General features: G+C 47.8%; 1 protein-coding gene and 1 pseudogene across 3 annotated transcripts in view; both read right to left on the reverse strand.

Moving 5' to 3' along the window:
- NSUN7 (NOP2/Sun RNA methyltransferase family member 7) overlaps positions 1 to 21,927 on the reverse strand; it is a 60,808-nt gene extending 38,881 nt beyond the window's left edge. Inside the window, exons 1-4 of one of the 3 annotated variants that reach the window (XM_075544404.1) lie at positions 21,726 to 21,927; positions 20,385 to 20,779; positions 767 to 825; positions 265 to 395 (exon numbers count right to left, since the gene is read on the reverse strand). In XM_075544404.1, the coding sequence (XP_075400519.1) occupies positions 265 to 395; positions 767 to 825; positions 20,385 to 20,685 (491 nt within the window). In that variant the 5' untranslated portion in view covers positions 20,686 to 20,779; positions 21,726 to 21,927. Of the gene's footprint in view, positions 1 to 264; positions 396 to 766; positions 826 to 20,384; positions 20,780 to 20,981; positions 21,195 to 21,271; positions 21,496 to 21,725 lie in introns of those variants that run through there. The other 2 variants (XM_075544402.1, XM_075544405.1) reach the window with 2 other exon arrangements.
- LOC142443098 (mitochondrial glutathione transporter SLC25A39 pseudogene) lies at positions 6,070 to 7,049 on the reverse strand (annotated as a pseudogene).
- Positions 21,928 to 24,290: the final 2,363 nt, after the last annotated feature.

Raw genomic sequence — 24,290 nt, forward strand, 5'->3', positions numbered from 1 at the left:
CTGCATTAAAATGTGCTGAAAAACTTGGCTTATACTCGAGTATATACGGTACCTTCTTGTTGGCTGTGTACAATTTTACCAACAAAAATACATGTTTGGGAAACATTGATGGCAACTTATGTATGTATGTGCATAATAAACGGATTAATGGATTGTCTAAGATTTGTGAAAGCCCCCCAATGATAAAATAAAACAAACAACAAAAACAACCCAAAAAAACCCTAACACTGGGTTCCCACAATACAGCTTCATTTTTACAATTACCTATTAAGAAGGTTTTCTACTTCTTCAACTTCTGATATGACGTCTTCACTGTCAGAAAGGAGACGAGGCTGGAATTTTCTTTCTTGAAAATCGTACAGCATGACGAGAATAAGGCTGCTCAAATGATCTGGCTACCAAGGGGAAACACACAGAGAAAGGGGCACAAAAGAACCTCTAGTGGCAAGAGTGTCCATCCCAAACTTGTTTCATACGGAGGAGACATAGGACTGTGTTTACACAATCCCGATGGATTTGCAGAGAGGGAAGGTCTTCAAAATAGGAAAAAACCAAACACACAAACTAGTAGAGACAAAACTTCCCAACAAGGTTATTTCTGCTACGTTCATTTAAATGAAAGAACTAGGAGGGAGTTAAGAGACATTGTGAAGAGGTCTCGTTGTGCTAAGCACATGGGCTGTTATGTAAGCTTCAAGGTTTTTAAAAAAGGCTTTCCAAATGATCATCGTGAGTCAAGCTGATGACAGAAGAGTGGTCTACTTACTATTGTGGTACTTGGGAAGATATAACTGTCTATTAATATGCTTTCCAAAATATCTTGATCTGCAAGAGAAGGGAAATGTCTGTTACTGGAGGCACCAACCTGGAAAGCAAACGCTTTGGGATGAAATCCACTCTGTAAACCAAACCACGTTAGGCTTTCTGATTGATATCGAGCTACACTGCAATGCTTGACAAAGACTTCAATTAAAAGGTTAACGATGAACTTTTTTTTAAAAATGATTTTATTGGGGGTTCTTTCAGCTCTTATAACAATCCATAACATCCATTGTGTCAAGCACATTTGTATATATGTTGCCATCATTACTTTCTAAACATTTACTTTCTATTTTGAGCCCTTGGTATCAGCTCCTCTTTTTCCCCTCCCCCCACCCCTTGATAAATTATAAATTATTATTATTTTCATCTCTTACACTGACCGCTGTCCATCTGCACCCACGTTTCTGTTGGTTATCCCCCGGGGAGGGGTGCTATGTGTTGATTGCGATCGGTTCCCCCTTCTTCTCCTCCTACCCCCCACATCATGGTGAATTTTTTTCTCAGCTTTTTGGAATCGCCGATCCTCATAACCCCGACTCCATATGGACTCATAACTGAGGTCAGATGGATGGTCTGAAGGGTCAACATGTGTAGGAAAAGAATTCCAAGCTTTGTGTTCTTTGACAAACCCATGTTTGTACTGGTGAGTCATCCGTCTCCTCCCCTTGTCCTGTTCTCCCTTGTTCTCTTACTTCCTTCAATGCTCCAGCCTCTCTCGCCAGAATGTCCCCGAACACTTGTTTCTTCTGTGGAACTCCTGGGCCTGTCTCACTGAGCCTCTCTCCTCCCCGCCCCCGCCCCCCCACGCTCCCCGCCACCGTCCAGGCTCCCAGTCTGACTCTCAAAGAAGGCCAGCAAATGATTTGGCAGAAAGAGATTCTGGGGCTGGCGTGAAGGTGCATGGAGATAGGAAGAGGCTCAGGATTCTTAACATAACCACACTCTCTCCATGAAGACAGTTACGTTGTATGCGAGAACGGATTTCTTAACAAGGAACCCCGGTGGTGCAGCGGGTTAAGCATTGGGCTGCTAACTGCAAAGTCAACAGTTCAAAACCACCAACCTCTGTCTCCACTGGAAAACGATGGGGCTCCCTATTCCCATGGTGTTTTTAGCCAGATCATCAGCATGGGAAAGGTGGACTTTGAATCAAGAATACTGAGAAGAAGCAATGTGTTTGATTGTGGTGCCGGAGAAGACTACTGAAAGTACCCTGGACTGCTCAAAGGACAACCGGGATGCTCCTTAGAGGCAATGAGAGCAAGGCTGCGTCTGATGCACTTGGACATGTTGGCAGGAGAGACCAGCCTTTGGAGAAGGGCATCAGGCATGGTAAAGCGAAGGGGCAGCGAAACAGAAGCAGGCCCTGCACGCGATGAACAGAAACCATGGCTGCCAGAACGGGCTCTGGCACAGGACCGGGCGGTGTCCTGCTCGGTTGTGCATAGGGTCGCTGTGAGCTGAACCAACTTGGTGGCACCTAACAACATAACAAGATGCCCATAAATAAGGAGCCATGGTCTCTTAGTGTGTGACACGTTGAACTGCTCACTGCAAGATCAGCAGTTCTAAACCACCAGCTGCTCCTTGGGGGAAAGATGAGACTTTCTATTCCAGTAAAGAGTTACCGTCTCAGAAACCCACAAGGGCAGTTCTGCCCTCGAGGGTCACTGAGTCAGAATCAACCCGATAGCAGTGAGTTTGGGCATTCTTGACCACCTGATGGTTGGTGTGAAGCCCCTGGACTGATCCTGACTCAGCCTGTTATACTGAGCAGCCCTGTTCCATAGGGCTTCCTGACGGGAATCATGATGGGAGCAGACCACCTGGCTTTTTCATGTTCTCCAGCGGAGCCGCTAGGTGGGGTGGCACCGCGAACCTTTCAGTTAACAGTCAAAAGCAGCGCCCACGGGTCTCTGAAAACCCTGCATGTGCCCAAAACCATGGCAAGCGTCATCTTAGAGTCTAGCTCTCAAACCACGAAACATGCCGAAAAAGACACAAGTGGGAACATGAAGTGAGAAAAGACAAAAAGCCCTGTTGGAGACAACATAAGAACAACAACAAAGTCCCACTGCCTTCAGATCGATGATAACTCACAGGAACCCTGCAGGACTGAGAAGGACTGTGTCGCGGGGTTTCCTGGCCGTGCCTCTTTCCAGAAGTGGAGTGACTGGTTAGCAGCGGGTGGCTTTAACCCCAGTGCTACCGGGGGTCCTTGATAGAAACACATCTCCAAAAAGAGGAGCTAGCCTTGCTCAGAGATTATTCTCCATTTCTTGCTAAATAGAGCTTTTCTTTTCCTTCCCCTCAGAGTCTTAACCCCTTCAAGTGGAGGGAATTAGGTGTACTTCTGACTGACAGCAGGTACCTTAGTGGCAGGCGTCTCCGTCCCCGAGCCCCTGAAACATCCAGCTTCTGAGGTAAGGAAGGTCTCGAGGGAGCTGGTGAGAGGGTGGGCCACAGAGAGGGCACACTGGGGAGCTCTGCCCCCAAACCATCCCCAAAGTCACTTATTTCAGGTGAGGCGACTCAGGTGTCCTCTCTGCCCCATTTCGTTCTTTTGTGTTTGTGGAAGTTTCTTTGCGGCAACTCTTACTCAAAGTGTGGGGGTTCTCGGGTCAGCTTGTGAAACCCACCTCCTCCCAGTCTAGAAAGGAGTTCTGATTATGTACCGAGCTGCTAACCTCAAGGTCAACCGTTCAATACCACCAGCCACTCTGCGGCAGAAAAATGAGGCTTTCTGCTCTGACAAATGTTACAGCCTTGAAAACCCACAGGGGGAGTTCTACTCCGTCCTTCAGGGTAATTATGCATCAGAATGTCAGCCCAGCTAACAACAAATCCACAGAGTTGGCCTCCTGTTTGTTAGCAGTTCAGAATCTGCCTCCATTGGCTCTGGGGGAAATGGACCCTGGAAATACACCCAACCCACACAGAGTCAGTCAACTCCCCTTTAGGGAACTTTGAGGTTAATTGGTCTCAGTGAAGGGACTGGCAGACAACTGTGCCATGAAAGCTCAAAGGCTAGGGTGTGACAGCACATTTTCCCCACAGACGTGGCAGATGCAGACACAGCCGGTGTGCACAGAAAAAGAGAAGCAAGCAGAGAGTAAGGACAGAGGATAGCCCGGCTATCAGAAGATATAGTGTCTGGGGTCTGAAAGGCTTGAAGGCAAACAAGCGGCCATCTAGCTCAGAAGCAACAAAGCCCACATGGAAGAAGCACACCAGCCTGTGTGATAACGAGCTGCCAAAGGGATCAGGTATCAGGCATCAAAGAACAAAAAATCAAATCACTGTAAATGAGGGGGGGTGCAGATTGGGGACCTAAGACCCACCTGTAGGGAACTGGACATGCCCTTACAGAAGGGTCTCTGGGAGGAGACGAGCCAGTCACGGTGCAGTGTAGCAATGATGAAACATACAAAACTTCCTCTAGTTCCTAAATGTTTCCTCCCCCTCCTCTGCCCCCGCCCCAATTATCATGATCCCAATTCTACCTTACAAATATGGCTAGACCAGAGGATGCACACTGGTACAGGTAGGAACTGGAAACACAGGGAATCCAGGACAGATGATCCTTTCAGGACCAGTGCTGAGAGTGGCAATACTGGGAGGGTGGAGGGAGGGTAGGGTAGAGAGGGGGAACCGATTATAAGGATCTACATATAACCTCCTCCCTGGAGGATGGACAACAGAAAAGTGGGTGAAGGGAGACATCTGACAGTGTAAGATATGACAAAATAATAATTTACAAATTATTGAGGGTTCATGGGTGAGGGGGAGGAGGGAGGGAGGGGGAAAATGAGGAGCTGTAACCAAGGGCTCAAGCAGAAAGCATATATTTTGCAAATGATATTGGCAACAAATGTAAAAATGTGCTTGACACAATGTATGTATGTATGGATTGTGATAAGAGTTGTATGCGCCCCCAGTAAAATGATTTTTTTAAAAAGAACAGAGGAGCGATCAGGGGATAGAGACACAGAAAGAGTCCTAATATCTTTCCCATTCCTGATTTCATTCTCTTCCTAAATCTCGGCTAAAAACGTTTCCCTTGAGTTGCACAAGATATCCTAGCCCTGTATGAGAAAGTTTTCTTCGAAGCTCAAGCTGAATGAAGCTGGTTTGCACACTTACAAACTAACAGTCTTCATTAAAACACTCTGACTTTATCTTTCACATTTACTTACCGTATATACTCATGTATAAGCTGAGTTTTTTAGCACAAAAAGCTGGGGTTCAGCTTATACATGGGTCAGTGGTACCCCAGTGAGGTGTAACATCTCGCTGGGGCCTCCCTGAGGTAACGGGATGAGCGCCCGCTATCTCACGGGTGATTTGCCATTTCTCCACTGTTCATTCAAAGCCCCGCTGACACTGCAGGGCTTTGAATGTTTGCTTACTCACATCTAACCAATCAGAGCCGTCCTATGATATGTATCTTTGAATAAGTCTTTTAAAGACCGTGTGCAAAGGATGTGGCATGAATGGATGTCACCTGGTCAAACCCGACTAACAAAAGGAGGAAATCTCATGAAGTCTGACATACATAGAGTTAATAGCAAAGAGGGTTCGAGGTGCATGGGAAGACATTCCAGAAGACATGGTGTGACGTGCCTTCCAGAAATGTAGTATTAGTAATGCTATGGATGGCAGTGAAGACTGCGCTTTGTATGAAAATGACAGCAGTGATGGTGATGACGGCGATCTCAGTGAGGACAGCGTCTATGATGACCTCACACCAGCTGAAGCTCTGCATTGGGATACGGAGGATGATGAGGAATCCAGGTGTGAATGATTTTAACTCTTTACATTTTAGCTTGGTTGCTGATTGAGCTCAGGGAATAGTTCTCTTAAGGTATCATTGTTGATACCTTATTGCTTTTGTTAGAACCTATTTTCCACTTACTGTGCTGGTTTACTAATGTTAAATGACTTGTCCTTTTATCTATGTTTTTTATTTAAAATACGTATTTAAATACATTCCCCATTGATGTCTCAATTTTTAGTAATTTTATTTTCATTTGTTTTGATTATTGAAACTCACCGATGGCTTCTGCATTTCCCACCCTAGGTTTATACTCGAGTCAATCAGTTTTTCTGGTTTCCCAGGTGATAATTAGGTACCTCGGCTTATACTCAGGTCAGCTTATATTCGAGTATATACAGTACTTTCTCTTAAGAAAATCATCTTCAGACATAAGGAATTAATGGAAGTAGGGGAGACTGAGGCAGGCCCACTTACACATAAGGCGGGGTGGGGTTGGGGCAGGTAGCAAATGTGGTCTTGAACTTGGGGGTGGGAAAGTGAGGATCCTTGAGCCTGAGGTATGGGGCACAGCAGGAAGAAGACCTGGTCTGAGGGAGCCTAAGGGCCCAGTGGGGGGGGGGGCACAGGGGTGTTAAGGACAAGGCTCTTGGCTCAGTCTCTTTAGCCCACGGCGCATCCGAGGAGAGATGGGAGTCCCCTGCTCCCTTACAAGAGCCTGGCAGCTGCTGCTGGTTGCGCTTCTGGAAGAAGCTTTTTGCCAATCTCATAAATGCTGATCATAATGGCACAGGAGGGGGGGGGGGCAGCCTTGATGATCCAAGGCAGGAAGCCTGCAAAGAGCCCCTTGATGCCTGACTCAGCCCGGATCCCCCGCCGCAACAGCCAGGTGGAGTGGACCCGTGGTGGCCTCACTGCCAGAGCCTCCACTGTGCCCAGTGTGACCTGGGCTGAGTCACCACCTTGAAGAGTCACATCCCTAAGATGCCGCCAGCCATAAAGCTGATGGCCATGGATGCTTGGTCATTTGGCCTGGGCCCACTGAGCCAGCTCTTCACCAGCTCAGAGTTGAACCAACACAGGGCTGAGAAGGGCACATCCCCCGCAGGGCAGTGGGCCCCCAGCCCAACCACAGCAAGTGCAGCCGCCCCGAGCCACTGTGGCCTGCACAGAAATGCCCAGCTCCTGACAGGACACCTGCTGTGCCTGTGGCTTTGTCCTCACCAGCTCCAGGGGGCTGACCACAGTCACAGTGCCCAAGCGGGCCAGACTGCCAGCCACCATCGGGGCATAGAGGTCAGTGCTCAAGGCTTGGCCACAGAAAGGTCTTTAATTGGTCACAGGGGGTGGAGTTGATGGCAGTGGCTGGCACTCTGATCACCAAGGTGGCTGTGAGGCCGCTCCTCAGGGTCTTGCCGCCCTTGTGCTGCACAATCTTCACAAAGGCACCCATGGTGCCGGTGAATCGGGGGTGGGGGGAGGGGTTGATCCTGAAACCAGGTGGCTCATCACACACCACGTGGGCACAGGTACAGGGGTCTAGTACAGGAGACACGTCCCTTCACCACGTCCAGGGGTGTCCTCAAGAGGGAGGTGGCCACTAGGTGTAAGTTAGAGAGGGCTAATGCCTTCCGGGTCCTGGTCAGCCCTCTTGTAGTCCATCCTGACTCTAGGCTGGTGCTCGTGTGGCGCAGCGCCCGGAACCAGCCGGCCCACAGGGGCTTCACACAGTACAGGGTCCGTGCGCCTGCATTTACTGTCTCAGCACTGTTCTACTCTGCTCTGCAACTCGGTCACTAAATGCAAGCATTTCTGCTGAAACATGTTAGGAACTGAGTGTGCAGAATGTGGATTCCTGGACTGATTAATTGGAAATGCAATTTGCATCAGTGGAACCTTTGTTTGGGGGCCGCCACTGCCACGCAGCCAGATATATGCCAAGGGAGAAGGCAGCTGGGTGTATATTATGGGGAAACGGAAACATGGCAAGAACGGGAATCCTTGTGTCATTAGGTTGTCGCAAGACCCTATGGACAGCACATGGTACACCGCTGGGTCCTGCGCTGTCCTCCCAACGGTGATGTTTGAGCCCATTGTTGTAGCCACTGTGTCAGTCCATCTCGTCAGGGGTCTCAGACCGTAATACGTCTGTCTCTTATGCCCTCTTGGGCCCAGGCCCCCACTCGTCCTATTCCTACATAAATGACGTTGTTCGGTGCAGTGGAGTCGGCTCTCCCACACAGACACCCGTGCACAACAGAAGGAAACACTGCCCGGTCCATCTTCCCAATGGCTGTCAGCACTTGGGTTTTCTGTACAATGATGCTGAGCCCCTAGTGATAGCCACCGGGTCCAGCCCTCTCATCGAGGGTCTTTCGCGCTTCACTCCCCAGCTCCTTTACCCAGGAAGATGGCTTTCTCCAGGGACTGACCGCTCCTGATAACACGGTCATGTCTGTGAGTCGAGGTCGCGCCACCCCCATTTCTAAAGGGCACTGAAGCTGTATTTCTCCCACGACAGGCTTCTTTACTCTTTTGGCGGTTCTTCCAATACTCTTCCCCAGCACCTTAATTCAAGAACGGCCACTCTTATTCACTCGTCTTTAATTCATGTCCGACATTCACATGTTCTGGAGTTGAATGAAAATACCATGGTTTGGGTCAAGGGTACCAAAGCCTTCAAAGTGACAGCCTGGCTCTTGACCACTTTAAAGAGGTCTGTGCAGCAGATTTGCCTGATGCAGGATGTCCTTTGATTTCTTGACTGCTGGCGGGATCCAAGTACATTACACTACATGGCAACTTTGATCTTTTCTCCATGTATCATGATGCTGTCTATTGATCCTGTTGTGAGAGTTTCTTATTTCTTTACATTAAACTGTAACACATATTGAAGACCGCCTTGTCTTCAGCAGCAAGTGCTTCCAGCCCTCCTCGCTCTTAGCAAGCAAGCTTGGGTCATCTGCGTGTCGCAGGTTGTCAATAGGCCTTCCTCCAACTCTGATTCTGCATTCTTCTTCATATAAGCCAGCTTCTCTGACGATGTGTTTAACACCTAGATTGAACAAGTATGGCGAGAGGCTACAACCCAGAGCCACACCTTGCCTAATTTTAAACCGTGCAGTCTCCCCTTGTTCTGTTTGTACAGCTGCCTTGTGATCCATGTACAGGTTCCATATGAGCAACAACGAAGAGTTCTGAAATGTCCATACTTCTCAGTGGTACACCTGATTTGCTAGGGATACACTGCCGGTGGTTGGTGATTGAAATGTAAATGATGGGACCAAGCAGGAAGTCACAGTAGGTGGTAAATGTGGCCTTGGAGATAGAAATGAAGGTGGAGAACACACGATACAGAACTCTGAGAGACCAATGACCACTTCATTGCGAAATCCTTTTCTCGCCAACATAAACTGTTACCGTACATACTGGCCCCACGCGACCACATAACCAGGACTCAAACTGACTATATCTGCAAAAAGAAATGACGGAGATGCTCCACATCGGCAGTCCAAATGACGTTAGAGGCTGACTGGGGAAGAGATTATCAATTGCTCACATGTAAGTTCAGGTTGAAGTTGAAGAAAATTAAAACAAGTCCAGGAGAGCCGAAATATGACCTTGAGTATATACTGACTGATTTTCAAGACCATCTCAAGAACTGATTTAAATCATTGAATCCTAATGACAAAAGAGGTGACTTGCTGTAGGAGGACATCAAGACCATCCTGACCAAAGCAAAAGACCATAAAAAGGGAAGAAGGAAAAGGCCAAAGTGGACGTCAGAAGAGACCCGAAACTTGGTCTTAATCGTAGAGTAAGTTAAGGCAATTGAAGAAATGGTCATGCCAAAGAATGGGACAAAAAATTTCAAAAGGCAGCTTAACAAGGCAAGGTCAAATATTATAATGAAATGCGCAAAGATCTGAAGTTAGAAAGCCAAAAATGAAGAACACGCTTAGCATAGCTCAAACTGAAAGAACTGAAGAAAAAAATTCGGGCCTCTAGTTGCAATATGAAAAGATTCTATGGCAAAGAGGGAAAGAAAGAGTTCACACAGTCACTGTACCAAAATGAACTGCTAGACACTCCACAATTTCTGAAGGCAGCATATGATCAAAAACCAGGTTCTGATGGAAGAAATTCAAGCTGCACTGAAAGCATCAGGCAAAAACATGGCTCCAGGAATTGATGGAACACCCACTGAAACGTTTCAACAAGCTGAAGAAGCACTGGAAGCACTCCCTAGTCTATGCTAAGAAATGTGGAAGACAGCTACTAGGCCAACTGACTGGAAGAGATCCATAGTTGTGCCCTTGCCAAGGAAAAATGACCCAACAGAAAGCAGAAATTAGGGAATATTATCACATGCAAGTACAATTTGGCTGAAAACATCTCAACAGCGGTTGTAGCAGCACATCGACAGGAAACAGCCAGACATTCAAGCTGGATTCGGAAGATGTGGAACAAGGGCTATCAATGCTGATGGCAGATGGATCTTGGCTCCAAGCAGAGAATACTCAATATCAACAGAGTACTTCTGCCAAGTTTCACTGATCTAAGTGGAAGAAGAGGCTAAAATCTGGGCTCTGGAGTCAGGAAACATAACTGAATTCTAATGACTCCCCTGGCTAGCTCTCTGGCATGAGGTAGGTCTCTGACCTGTTTGCACCTAAATTCTTTCATTTGTTAAGAATTTTTAAAAATGGTACCGTGCCCACACTTCGTGGGGTTGTTATATGAAAAGTTTCTTGGAACAGCAATTAATTGATAACTAAGTTTTCAATAAATATAAGCTATTATTATTCTATTATCTGAGCCCTGCAGTCTTGGTCTTTGATCATTTAAGTGTGAGCAAAAGGATGCCACGAATCTTCGCCTTTGTGGAACCTGGCTCTCAAATCTACTGTAAGCCGCTGTAAGAGACATTCGGCTTTCCACTTGCATTTCTATATTGTAAAATCCATGCCTCCTGAGGCACATGGATCTCTTGAGCTGCCTCAAAGACCTCATACACTCAGCAATGCACGCGAACAACTTTCAGACTTGTCTCAATGGGTTCAGGCTTTGCTTTCCTGACAATAGCAGACAATGGTGGCAAGGCTATGTAATAAGTGCACTTGTGAAAAGGCAGGCAAAATGAGAAATGACAAAAATTGTTTCTGCGGACTGAGTTAAATTTTAGAGGTACATGATTAAAAAAAAATTTTCCCCCATATTCATTTAAGTTACCCTGTAGTGTGGAAGTGCCACTTGTCTGTCCATCTGTCACACTGTGGTGGCTTGTGTGTTGCTGGGATGCTGGAAGTTATGTCACAGGGACTTTGAAGACCAGCAGGGCCACCCAACGTGAACAGGCTTCAGCAGAGCTTGCAGAAGAAGAGCAGCGACGGAGAGGGAATGGGCTGTCCACTTCAGAGGCATGAAGACACTGACAACCTTACACATGGCATCTAAACATGGTCAGGTACTGAAGGCCAGAGAGAGTGCCAGAACAGGAGCCCCTCAGGTGGAATCCGAAAACCCTGTGACTTGCTATGCCAGGAATGGCAGGTTCAAGAGGAACGGTATCACGTTCAAGAGCAAAAAGGGCATTTCGAGTTATCTTGAAATACAATGCAGTCAGTAATAGGACACTATCTGCCCACGAGGAAATCCTGTCAATACGACTCTTCCTCCAGTTTATGGACCACCCACCAAAGCTGGTGATGCAGATTCTGAAGAATCCTACCAACCTCTTCAGTTGGAAATGGATCAAACCTGTGATCAAGACGCATTCATAATTATTAGTGACCTAGAGAGAGAGTGAGTAGAATAAGGGTTCCTGGGGGTGCAGTGCGGGAGGGCGGGGGATAAAGGGAGATGATATCGGGGAGCTCAAGAAGGAGGCGAATGCTTTGAAACTGACTGTGGTAGCAATCATACACTACTGCTTGATGTGACTGAACTATGGAATGACATGATCTCTGTATTACCTCCTAATATTTCTATTGGGGGGGGGAGGATTATCAGCAATTGGAATGCAAAAGTTGGACACAAGGCGTGGTAGTTGAAAAATATGGTCTTGGTAATAGACAAAGATGGAGATCGCACGATGCAATTTTGCAAGACAAACGAGTGGCTCACAGTAAAGGCCTTTTGTCAACAAGAGGAACGGTGACTCTACCTGTGGAATTCTCGAGATGGGACCCACAGAGACCAAGTGGACGATGTCTGTGGGGAGCGACACTGCAGACGCTGATGGCAGCAGCTAAACCGCAGCCAGAGGCCAATGATGCAATAGCCATCTAATGCGCACGAGTAAGTTCGGTTGCAGCTGAGGAAGATGAACGGAAGTCCAGCAGCAGAGAGAAAACACAGCCTTGAGTTGATCCCCCCTGAATTCTGAAAACGCCTCAAGAATAGGCTTGATGTATCGAACACTAAAGACAGAAAATCCATTGAGCAGAGGTCTGACATCAAGAACATCCTATACCAAGGAAGCCAAAGGTCACTTAAAGGACCAGAAAGAAAGATCTATGTGGATGTCGGAAGTGCTTTGGATCATAGAGCAGCGAAGGCAAATGGAAGAAAGGATGGAGTCCCAGAGCTGAACGGAACATTTCAAAGGGCAGCTTGAGAAGACAAAGTAAAATCTTATAATGAAATGTCCAGAGACTTAGAAGGAACAACACGTTCAGCATATCTTAAACTGAAAGAACTGATGAAAAAAATTCAAGTTCTAATATTGTAAGATTCCACGAATAATGTAGGAATCGTCAAAAGAAGATGGAAAGAATACAAAAGTCACTGTAACCAAAAAGAACAAGTCGACGTCCCACCATCTCAGGAGGTAGCACGGGAGCAAGAACCAATGATGCTGAAGGGAGAAATTCAAGAGACACCGAAAGTATTAGCCACAAACAAGGCTCCAGGAATTGATGGAATGCCCATTGAAATGTTTCAAACAAGCTGATGAAGTTCTAGAAGCACTTATCCATCTATAACAGGAAATTTAGGAGACAGCTACTGAGCCAAATGACTGGAAGAGACCCTATTTGTGCCCATTCCAAAGAGAGGTGACCCAACAGAATGTACAAATTATAGAATCAATTGCATGCCGACCCACGGCAACCCTGACAGACAGGGTAGCACTCCATCTGTGAGTCTGAAACAGTTACTCTTTACTACAGGAGTAAAAATCCCCCCCACCCCCACCCCAGCTTTCTTCCAGGGAACAGTTGCTGGTTCTGAAGTGCTGACCTTGCAGTTAGCAGCCCAACGTATAACCACTACCTCACCTGGATTCTTATGACAGAAAGCAAGACCACTGATAGCACATGCAAGTAAAAGTTTGCTGAAGATCACCCAACAATGACTGCAGCAGAGCACTGACAGGAACCGCCAGGAATTCACGCTGGATTCAGAAGAGGACGGAAACAAAACCATTGCTGGCATCAGAGGGGTCCCGGCGGAAAGCAAAGAATACCAGAAAGATGTTTGTTTATGTTTTACTGAGAACACAAAGCATTCCATATTGGGGCTGTTAGCTACAGATCGCCTTTAGAAGAACAGGAATTCCAAACACTTACTTGCGCTCATCTGGGACTTGGACATGAATCAAGAGGCAGTTGTGCAAACCAAACAAGGGAGTCATCCCTGGTTTAAAAATCAGGAAAGGTGTGCTTCAGGATTCTATCTCTTCACCAGACGAATTCAGTCTACAAGCTCACAATCATGAGAAACGGGTTCCATGAAGAAGAATGCAGCACTGGAATTGAAGGGAGGGTTAGTAACAACCTGCATGCCTTGCTTGCTCAGAGTGAGGGGGTGCAGAAGCACTTGCTGGTGAAGAACAAAGACTGCAGCCTTCAGTGTGGATGACAACTCAATGGAAAGACCAAAATCCGTGCAACTGGGCTACTAGGTATCATGATAATGGAGGAGAGGTTGAAGTTGTCAAGGATTTTGTTCTGCTTGGATCCATAATCGATACTCATGGAGACGGTAGTCAAGAGATCAGAGACATGGTGCATGGGGTAAAACTGCTGCACAAGGCCTCCTCAGAATACTGGGAAGCAAGAACATTACTTTGAGGACTGAAAGGACCTGACCCCAGCCTCATATGCATGTGAAAGCTGAATAATGAAGACAAAGGAAGAATCAGGTCGCTGAACTGCATGCATGCCAAAAGGGCCCACCATCTGTCTTGGAAGGAGTGAGACCATAGCGCTCCTTAGAGGTAAGGATGGCAGAACTTCGTCTCTACATACTTTAAACATGTTGTCAGAAGAGACCAGTCCCTGGAGAAGGACATCACGTTTCCTAAAGTAGAGGGGCAGCCAGAGAGGGGAAGGCCCCCTTTCTCAATGAGACAGACTGACACAATGGGCTCAGCCGTGGGCTTAAGGACCGAACAACTGTGAGGATGGCACAGGACTGAGCATTGTTTCGTTTGGTTGTGCACTGGGTCGCTATGGGTCGGAACCAGCTCGATGCTACCTAACAACATACCTTTCTCTCCAGTGCACATGGATCATTCTCCAAGACAGACTTCACTTAGGTTACATAGCAAGTTTCAACAGAGTTTGCTCTCTTGACTGCTGCTTTCACGAGCATTGATTGCGGATCCAAGATCGGGCAATGTTTGTTTCTTTCTGTTGCACATAGGGTCGCTGTGTGTTGGAACTGATTTGACAGCCCCTACAATAAGTATCCCTGGAAACATTCAGAGTCTCTGAAAATATAAATTAGTTCCTAGTACTAGAGTATTTTGACAAAGGTTGCAATTAATCAGCCACTCTTCATGAGTAATTGCATCGTCTCTAGCAGAAAGTTGACCTTGGAGTTATTTGGTACAAGACTAGTGGTTTTTTGAATTTTAATAAAACATTATACTGCAGCCTTTAATTAAAAGATCTATCCGAGTCCCAGTTATCTAGTCCTACATAAAAATGTAGGGCAAAAATGCAAAGTTATTAAAATGAAAGGGAGGGAAAAAAAGATCAGATTTACTGGACTGATAAAATATGGAGAAACCTTGAGACTACCAACCTAACACTCTTGTCATTGGAGCTGAGGCAACCCCCAATAGTCACCTTTCAGCCAAATAACTGTTGGGCCTACAAAAGAAACAATAATGCCCATGAAGAAGACACTTCGCAGACCAATCAACTACAGGAGATCAAATGAAGGGACACTGGAGGATGGACACGAGAAGGCAGGTGGCAAAGGGGAGGGTGCAGACACACTGTGGGGACAGCAACGAATGGCGTGGAACCACATGTGTATAAACTATTAATGGGAAACTAATCTGCGATTCAGAGTTTCACAATAAAATGCTTTTTAAAGGATGTTGTTTCCATCTTCTTCTCTAGCCTCAAAAAGATCGTGTGCTCTGATCTAATTACCCAGTAAACAAAAAGCCTGTTACCCAGGCTCTCTTGACTCTGTGTGTCATTAGCTTGTTCTGCTTTTGTGAGTCTTTAAATCCTTAAAGAAGAAATCAATGCAGGGTTTCCTGTTTTCTAAAACCTGACTTCCCGAATCTCTACTCTATAATAATCAGATGTGGCTTTATATATAAAAATGTTGATGAAGCCCCTGTAACACACAAGATGATAAGGACCTCCGACATTTTAAAAATAAAAAGATCGGATCTCTAACATTTGGAAAACCACTGCATTTAGAAATTCTGATTTTAGTTCACAAGACAAACCAGTGTTATCCTAAAGACAATTGAGAGCAAGGTGCTATGATTATGGAAGAACAGTATTCTAAACTTATAAACAACCAAAGTAGCCTTAATGTAATCATTTGAGTTTATACAAATGAAAATTTCAAGGAAAAACAGGTTTGGGGAGGCCTTATAAAAATAATTTTTCTGAATGGGATCCTTCTGGGTCATTCAAAAATATCAAAGACTCACAAGATCCTTTCATAAAATAAAAAAAGGATTTAAAGAAAGAAAAAGAGGCTCTGCTATCTATCTACTCACTGCCTCGGAGTAGAGTCAGACTCACAGCGACCCTATAGAGTTTCTGAGGCTGCAAAGTGTTATGGGAACACATAGCCTCAGCTTGCTCCCGTGAAGCAGCTGGTGGATTTGAACCGCCAACTCCATGATTAGCAATCCAATGGTTACACACCACTACAACTAGAGGTCCTTACTTCACACACCCACATATAACATGACCAATTCGTTCATGTATTCATTTTAACACAGAATCGTTCAGGCTTTTACTGCTGACTTCTGAAGGTAAAGTTCAACATCCTGTTAGGAAAACAGCTGCTCTGTAATAGAATTTTGGCATTAACATTAAATAGCAATCCATCCACACGGCTGCCCCATGTGGCGAGGGGAAAACATTAAAGCGCTTGTTTGACTCACTATGTGAAATAGAACACCTGGCTCCTCTTTCAAACTATATTTTTTAAAAGGGAGCAGAAGGCGTGTGAAATGGAATCTGAAAGAGTAAACTGGAAGAAAATCGTTTAAAAAAAATTTTTAATTTTTCTAACCAGGAGCACAACAAATGAGAACCAAAGAGAAACTGTATGTGTGTGCGGCATGACAAAGTCCTGGCTTCCCAGGTGAGCAGGAGCAGCGGCATCTCGGCTCGGCTCGCACTCTCTCCCCGACTCACAGCCACCCCTGGCCGACAGAGCTTCCCTGTGGGTTTCCAACACTACTGCCTGGTAGTTTCAAACTGCTGGCCTTGTGGTTACCAGCCCACCTCAGAAGCACTTTGCCACCTATCATCTCTGCGGTCAACCAAAAATACACCTATTCGTGTTTAAGTAATCAACAGAGCATTTGAACTGAACTGAACAATTTTCCATGACCATCGATGTGTAAAAATATGCAAGGAAGGACATTCGAATAAGGAAGGGTTGATTGTTCTAAGTTAGGAAGCTACAGACTCGTGTCAACCAGGCTATCACTCGAGAATTTCTGGAACTTCTTTCTGGAGTATATCCAGCTCATTTACAAACCTCTTCAGACCTTAGTAAGGTAAGGACAATTAGCTCTTACACCCTACTTGATACTTGCCCTCAGGAAGGGAACACGGAGGAGACGTGTGGGAGGAAATCAGATGGTGTCCGCCTACTAGACAGAATAGCACCCGGGTGTTAAAGGCGTGTCTCCACACAACCAGCCATCTAAGTGGGATGTCAACTAAGTCCACATGGAAGACGCACACCATCAGCAGCAGCAGCCACTGAAGGGTTGTGAAGCATAGAATTGGACGTTGAAGGAGGGCTTAGCATCGGAGCCTGAAGTGTGAGAATCCGGTTACAGAAGGCTACGGATGACAGCGGGAGTCCCGGATCCATTATGGAACTCCACAGGGAACAAGTGTCCGGTGAACTCCTCTGTCCACAGTTGAGGAACAGGAGGACAGTGGATGCTAAACAGAGTGCATTGGACAGTTGAGTAGAGATCAAAGGCTGGAATAAATTTTACATGAACAGTTAGAACGTGGTCAGCAGATCCCTGCCCCTATGATGCAGGCTGGACCTGATCTGGTTTTCAAAATTGTCTGTATCTTTGGTTTGTATTGTTTTGTTTGGTTTTTACTTGTACATATCAGGGTGTATTTCGGAGGTGTTAGATCACTGGGTTCATCCTCTTGATGTTGTGTTATGTGTTTTTTTTCATCTGGGGGTATATCAAACCCAGGATTGATGAACCTATAGAAAGAGCAAGTAGAATAATCGATTCGGGTGGAAGCGGGTACAGTGGTGGTGGCAGGGCAAAGGGGGGACGATGTCAAGGAGTACACGTCGAAAAGGAATGTTTGGAAACTGATGGTGGAGCAAAGGTCCAATTCTGCTGGACGTGGTTGAACCATGGAATGATAATTGTATTCATTCCCAATTCATAAGATTTAAAACAAAAAAACAAAAAAAGACCTTAAAGTCACATGTCGTAAAAACAAGCAAAAATGTTTCCAGGCATTTTGAGTGCTCTGTCTCATCCTGTCATCACCATGTTGATGCCACCCCATGAGTGACTGCCCCTCAGGGACTTGCCCCACATGACCCACCACCTGCACTGTTATGGTCAGCTTTAATCAAACAGATGTGATCTAGTTATAAATTACTTACCTGTAATTGCTCTTGGATTATATGAAGAAGCCCTGGTAGTGCAGTGTTTAGCACTGGGCTGCTAACCACAAAGTCAGCAGTTCAAATCCATTAGCAGCTCCACAGCATAAAGATGAAGATCTATTGTGAAGATCTGTGAAGATCTATTGGCTCAGAAACCCTGAAGCTGTTTGACTATGTCCTCTGGGATTGGACTATACTGGCAGTGGAATATACATTCAGTTCCCTTCTGTAATTTGGAGGCACACTCTATTACGTGTAGGCACACATTGGAGTCCTGGAGGCACTGTGGCTTAGGCCTTGGGCTGCTAACACCAGGTTAGTGGTTCAAATCCAACAGCCATTCCGTGGGAGAAAGATGAGGTTGTAAACATTTAGTCTCAGAAACCCTGAGGAGCATCTTCTATTCTATGCTATTGGGCCACTGTGATTCACAACCAACTCTCCCGCATTGGGTTTGGTGTTAGCTGACTCAATTGTTTTGTTCAATCTTTTCACATGGAATTACACAGCATCAGTGGTTACAACATTAGGAATTGAGCAGAAATCCTTTTTGATTTTTCCATTTCATTTCTTCTTCTCTCTCAAAATAAGTAGGTTATTGATACAGGTTCATAAATATTAATCACCACAATCTTGTGACTAAAGCACCAGAAAGTCTGCCAGAAGCAGAGTCTCTAAACCATCCACAGCGAGGAAAGTGGCAGTGCCTGCGGAGCCCCAGGACTCAGGGGCACTGTGATTGGGTAATAATAACACATCTGATTGAGCACATTCTCCCAAACCCCAAACTCACGGCCACTCAGTCCATGCTGACTCACAGCGACCCTCTGTGGGTTTCCCAGATTGTGACAGTTCTCTGGGAGGACAAAGCCCCGTCTTTGTGCCAAGGAGCTGCTGGTGGTTTCAAACCGCTGACCATGAAGATTGCAGCCCCATGAATAATGCCGGCATCCCAGGGCTGTTTGACTAGGCACATTAGAAGGTTCAAAAAGTAAATTGGCATCGTTTCTGCCTTGTGAGTCTTGACACAGGTAAGCTCTGGATTTAAGGAAATAGGAGTTTGTTGTTCTAACCAATTACCTGGCTCTTTTTATTTTTAGAAGTGACTTTCTGCTCAAACACTGCACAAAAACGTACAGTTCTTTTGGTGTCTCCCCCTCTGGCAGTGCCCCCCAGCGAGCACCCCCTCTGCACCCCCTCCCTTACCCAGGATGCCACTGTGCCTCAGCGTTAACCACTCCTGGTTGTTTCCTAGTCAACGCCACCCTCAACAAGTGTCCCCCACTGAAGGACGCTGAAACAGTCACCTCAAGCCAGAAAAGAGGAAAGTTCTAGAAAAGTTTGGAGGAATAAAATGACACGCTCCCCAAATGAATGCTATGACTGGTCATTTGCCTGTGAATGGGATCAAGGAGCCCTGGTGGTTTAGTGCAAGGTCAGTAGTTCAAAACCTCCAGCTGCTCCTTGGGAGAAAGACAGGGCTTTCTGGCCCTGTAAGAGTTACAGTCTCAGAAACTCACAGGGACAGTTCTACCTGTCCTATAGGGTCGCTATGGGTCAATGGTAGTGTGTTTGTTTGGTTTTTTATTTGTTTCGGGGTTTGGGGGGGTAAGTGGAGAGGGGTTTGTGGCTTTGTCAGGTAAACATTGTACAGCGGGGGTGGAAAACATCCTTCCTGGGAAATCATCAACACCAGCTGACATCCACACCTCACTAAAAAGAAACAGTTCCACCCACCACATTAGGGGTGAGTTAGTAAAACGTTTGACCAATCAGGCCCACGAATGATGCTCTAAATATCCCAACGGCCCTTGGCAGAACAAAGCCCCCCACCTGCTCTCTAGGCTCACTACGACAGAGAATCAGCTCCATGAGAAGTGGTGGCTTGGGCCTTTGGGTGAAGGGGATACGTTCAATTTGGCTGATTTGATTTTGATATCTCCTTTTCAAAATACTGCGCCTGTTCTTTTTAGGCCATCTGTTTCCCTCCCTTGCCTTTATTGGTGTTTTTCCTGAGTGAAGTTCATAAACATTCATAAAATACCAGATGTAAACACAGTGAATGGTACTACCCAGTGGGAGAGAAACTGTCATTGGTAACTTTGGCACGAATTCTGGCCTCCCCATGGCTCCTTCAACTAAATGATAAGCATGTATCCAGCCCTAAATGACAGGCGCAGGAGGCACATTTCCTGGTGATGTAGTGGGTGACACATTGGACTGCGAACGTCAAAGTCAGCAGTTCGAAACCACCAGCCACTCCACAGGTGACAAAAGGAGGCTTTCTACTACTGCAAAGAGTTACAGTCACAGGGGCAGCTCTGCCCTATCCTATAGGGTACTAGGAGTCAAACCCACAGCATGGTAGGCGTGAGTTAAAGACAAGGTGCCCTGCGAGGCAGGTCGGTCCCGTGTGAAAAGTAGTTCTAATCTAAGAGTCTATTTCACTGACTTCTAACTCTGTGACACACACATGACCAGTGACTGGCCAGAGACATCAAAGAAGGAACTGTGTGGTCCAGAGGGGGAGCACTGGTCTGCTCACAACAAGGACAGTGGTCCTACCAGCTCGACTGGTTACCAGTGGGTTTGCTGTGTGTTGCCGGGATAGGGGGTGGTGAGGGGGGGGCTTCACCCTACAATTTCTCTCATTATTTTTCCTTAGTTCTGCTCCTCAGAGGCCAGGACTACTTACACTTCAAGGCACTGAAAGCCAGTTCATAGGCTGTGCGCTGGGAGGCTTCATCCTCAGACTCGGAGGAGGACGGCAGGGGCTCCTGGCCGTACTTGATTAACACCTTCTCGGGGGGCCTTTCGATGCGAATACTCTGAAAAATGTTCGCCGCCATGACATAAATGGGGTCCGGGAAGCCAGGTTTTTCGCTGGAACTTGGGCAGGTGTTCTCTCGGGGAGGCAGCTCCAGGGCAGCGAGCTGGGAGATGTCCTGGGCACTTGCTAGGTTCGAGAACTCCAGTTCGCCTGCGGCGGTAAACATGGTTCCCCCCTTGCTTGGCAAGCCAGTCACTTCAGCTCCAAGGAAAGCGCCGATGTTCCAGGAAATGGTTTTCCTTGCTCCTTAAGCATGGTCTCTGCGGGAAGAAAAAGGTGACCCTAGTAAACCCCACGGTTTCAGCATCTCCCAATCGCGTGGCGGTCACGCGCAGGAAACCCAACCCGCAGGCCCGTCGTCGGGTCCGTTTCTGAGGCTGTCCCTCTTGACCCCAGCGGGAAGCCCCCTAACCCCCCCGTGCAAATCTCCCGCGAAGCGGCTGGTGGTCTCGAACAGCTGACCTGGCGGTTAGCACCTCAACGAGTAGCCGAGTAGCCGGGCCCCTTCCTAGACTGGGAGGCGGGGGCGTTCACGGGCGGACCCCAGCACCCATACTTGGAGCAAGACTCGCCCCACGGCAACTTCCCAAACCCCGAAACGCACTCCAAAGAGAAAAACAAAAGGGTGACTGGAGGCAGAGGGGCGTCTCTCCCCTGAAATGGGTGGCTTTGAGGACCGTCGGGGGCAGAGCTCCCCAGAGGCCGCGGCCCGCAGCCCCCCAGCCTCCCCGGCCCCCGCAGTGGCCCCTTACCCCGGAGGGCGGGTGTTGCCGGGCGGGGGCGGCGACGCGGAGTCCCGAAAGGACGGCGCCCTCGGGAGCCCAGAGCGCCGGGGCCGCCGCGAAGGCCGTTTGCTGCAGTGCAGCCACTCCCACCGGCCGGGTTCGCGCAGGGGGGGCGCGCCCCCCGCCGCTCCGTCCCCCACCGCTGCGGAGGGCGGCCGCGCCGCCGGGCCCAGCCCGCCTCGGGCCCACGCTCGCCGGCGCTGCGGCGGACAGGAGCGCAGGCCCGAGCCGCGGGGGGACCGGCCCCGGCCCCTCGGAGTCGGCGCCCCCCCCCGCCCGCCGCGTGGGACCGTCCGGGCCCGCGTCGCCACGGCAACCGCAAGCTGGGGGTGCCCGCTGCTCCCGGGCCGGTGCCCGCGGGGCTGCGCGGGGCGGGCTGGCCCTCCCGACTGGACTCTCCGTTCCTGAGCGAGCCACACACCCGGAGCCTGGAGGTCCCGGGAACCAGGGACGCTGGCGCCGCTTTCACGTCGCGTCTTCTCCTGGACTCCACGAAGGCAAGAATCCGGGGTCTCCTGCGACCCCCGGTTTAGCTAGCAGGTTGGAGCCCGGGCTCCGGAAAGGTCCGCACACTTGCCCGTCGAAGAGCTGAAGAAAGTGAAGCCGATTGTATTTCTGACTTGGAGACATCACACTCGATAGACCCTTCCAGGAAGCGATGCACGCAGATCGTTGGCCAATGAAGACACCGCTCCTGTTCTCAAAGAGAAATATTACTGTAAAGTGTCCCAAAACGATTGCATTCAGCCGACCTGCAGATTAGAGAAGGCGACTGGAAGTAAATACGCACCGGCACGGAGGGGAGGCTGACTCGTAGCAGCTGAATAGGACAACCCATGGAACCACGGTTTCTGAACGAGGGATCTTTGCGTGGACAGGAAGCCCCGGCGTCCAACCTTCTTCCCCCAGGGCTGGAGCGTTTGAACCACTGACCTTGCCTTAGCGGCCAACCCTTCACTCAGCATCACCCTGGGTCCTTGGAAATAGCTGGGCAGCGTTTCCTTCTGTGCATAGAGCCCCTTCCAGTCTGCGGCGCCACCACGTGCTGCCGCTACCCACTATAGTTACCCTCCTAGCAACCCCTTAGAGCAGCGGTTCTCCACCTTCCTCATGTGGTGGTGACCCCCAACCATAAAATTATTTTTCTTGCTACTTCATCACTGTCATTTTACTACTGTTATGAATCGGTGACCCCTGTGAAAGGGTCATTAACCTACAAAGGGGTCGCGACCCACAGGTTGAGAACCGCTGCTCTATAGTGTTTCCAAGGCTCAGATAACCTCATCTTTCTCCCAAGGAACGGCTCGTGGTTTTGAACCACTAACCTTGCCGTTAGCAGTGCAGTAAAAAGAAAAGCTCTGTTTTCCCATAAAGGGTGGGGCTGGGGTGGGGGAGAGGGGGAGCTTGCAAGTCAAGTGACATCCTTAATTCTGGAGTGTGATCAAGAAAAGCAATGGGAACCTGGCTGATTTGAGTCTCAAACGGAGCAAAAAGCCTAAGTCTACCCAAGAGTGAAATAACCCTAGAGAGCCCACTGAGTACTGGCTGGAAACCTGAGAACATTTTACCCAACTACTTTGTATGAGTCCAATCTGTGCTAATTAGTCCCTGATCCTCGTGGACGTTCTTGTGGGCCATGATCACGCAGGGATGCGGAGCTGTGTTAGAGCGTGCTCCCCTCATGTGTTTAGCCCATGGGGCAGACTTAGGACCAGGAGGAGCCTCTGAGCTTCAAGTCTTTGCTTCACCTCAGTTTGTCTCTTCCTCCCGAGAAAGATTTCAAGTGAGGGAAAAAAAATTGAGACCAGAGTCAAAGAAAAGGTATGAACAGAAAAAGTAAATTTATTGAAGGGGATCCTTTGGAAAAAGAAGTCCAAAGAGCCCCAAAAACCACATCGAAGAAACATAGACCTTTCCTCTAGTTCTTTAATGCTTCTTTCTTCCCCACTCCCCCCCAACTATCATGATCCCAATTCTACCTTACAAATCCAGCTAGACCAGAGCATGTACATGGGTACAGATAAGAGCTGAAAACACAGGAAATCCAGGACAGATAAACTCCTCAGGACCAACAATGAAAGTAGCGATACCAGGAGGGGAAGGGGAAGGTGGCGGGGAGAAAGGGGAGACCAATCACAATGATCTACATATAACCCACTTCCAGGGAGACGGACAACAGAAAAGTGGGTGAAGTCAGTGTACGACATAAAAAATAATAATAATTTATAAATTATCAAGGGTTCATGAGGGAGGGAGGGTGGAGAAGGGAGGGGGGAAATGAGCTGAAACCAAGGGCTCAAGTAGAAAGAAAATGTTTTGAAAATGATGATGGCAACATATGTATAAATGTGCTTGATACAATGGATGGATGGATGGATTGTGATATTAACTGTAAGCGCCTCAAATGAAATGATTTCTAAAAAAACCCTAAAACCAGAAACCAAACTCATTGCCATCGACTCGGTGTACATTCATAGCGGCCATGTAGAATAGGATAGAACTGTCCCTGTGGGTTTCTCTGTCTGTTAACAGTTCATGGGGAGTGGAAAGCCCTGCCTTTCTCCCTCGGGGAGTGGTTCAGAACTGTGGACGTTGAAGATCGCAGCCCTACACACAACCACTGCGGGCCAGGGCGGACCTTATTCCTCTAACGCAGGACCTTCCACCGCAGACTGGCTTCCTGGCAGGTCTTCTGCTATTGCCGGTCCTTTGTCCTGTACCTCCTCTTCTAGTGCTGTGCTCTTCTCAGGGGGCAGAACTGAGAAAACATCCTTTCTTCCTCACCCTTTTCATTATCTGCAATACCTCCTCTTCGCTTTCATTGATAAGGAAATGTGTTTTATTCTGCCCTCACCTTCCTTTGGGTTGGAGACGTGTTGTTTCCCCCCTCTTTTGTATTACCATTCCTTCCAGGTTGCTCCCATCATCTCCCCTTCTCCCCTTGTGAGCCTCTGACTAGCTAACACATCGACACTGGATAGATTTA

The sequence above is a fragment of the Tenrec ecaudatus genome, chromosome 3, assembly GCF_050624435.1.
Source record: "Tenrec ecaudatus isolate mTenEca1 chromosome 3, mTenEca1.hap1, whole genome shotgun sequence".
NCBI lineage: Eukaryota > Metazoa > Chordata > Mammalia > Afrosoricida > Tenrecidae > Tenrec > Tenrec ecaudatus.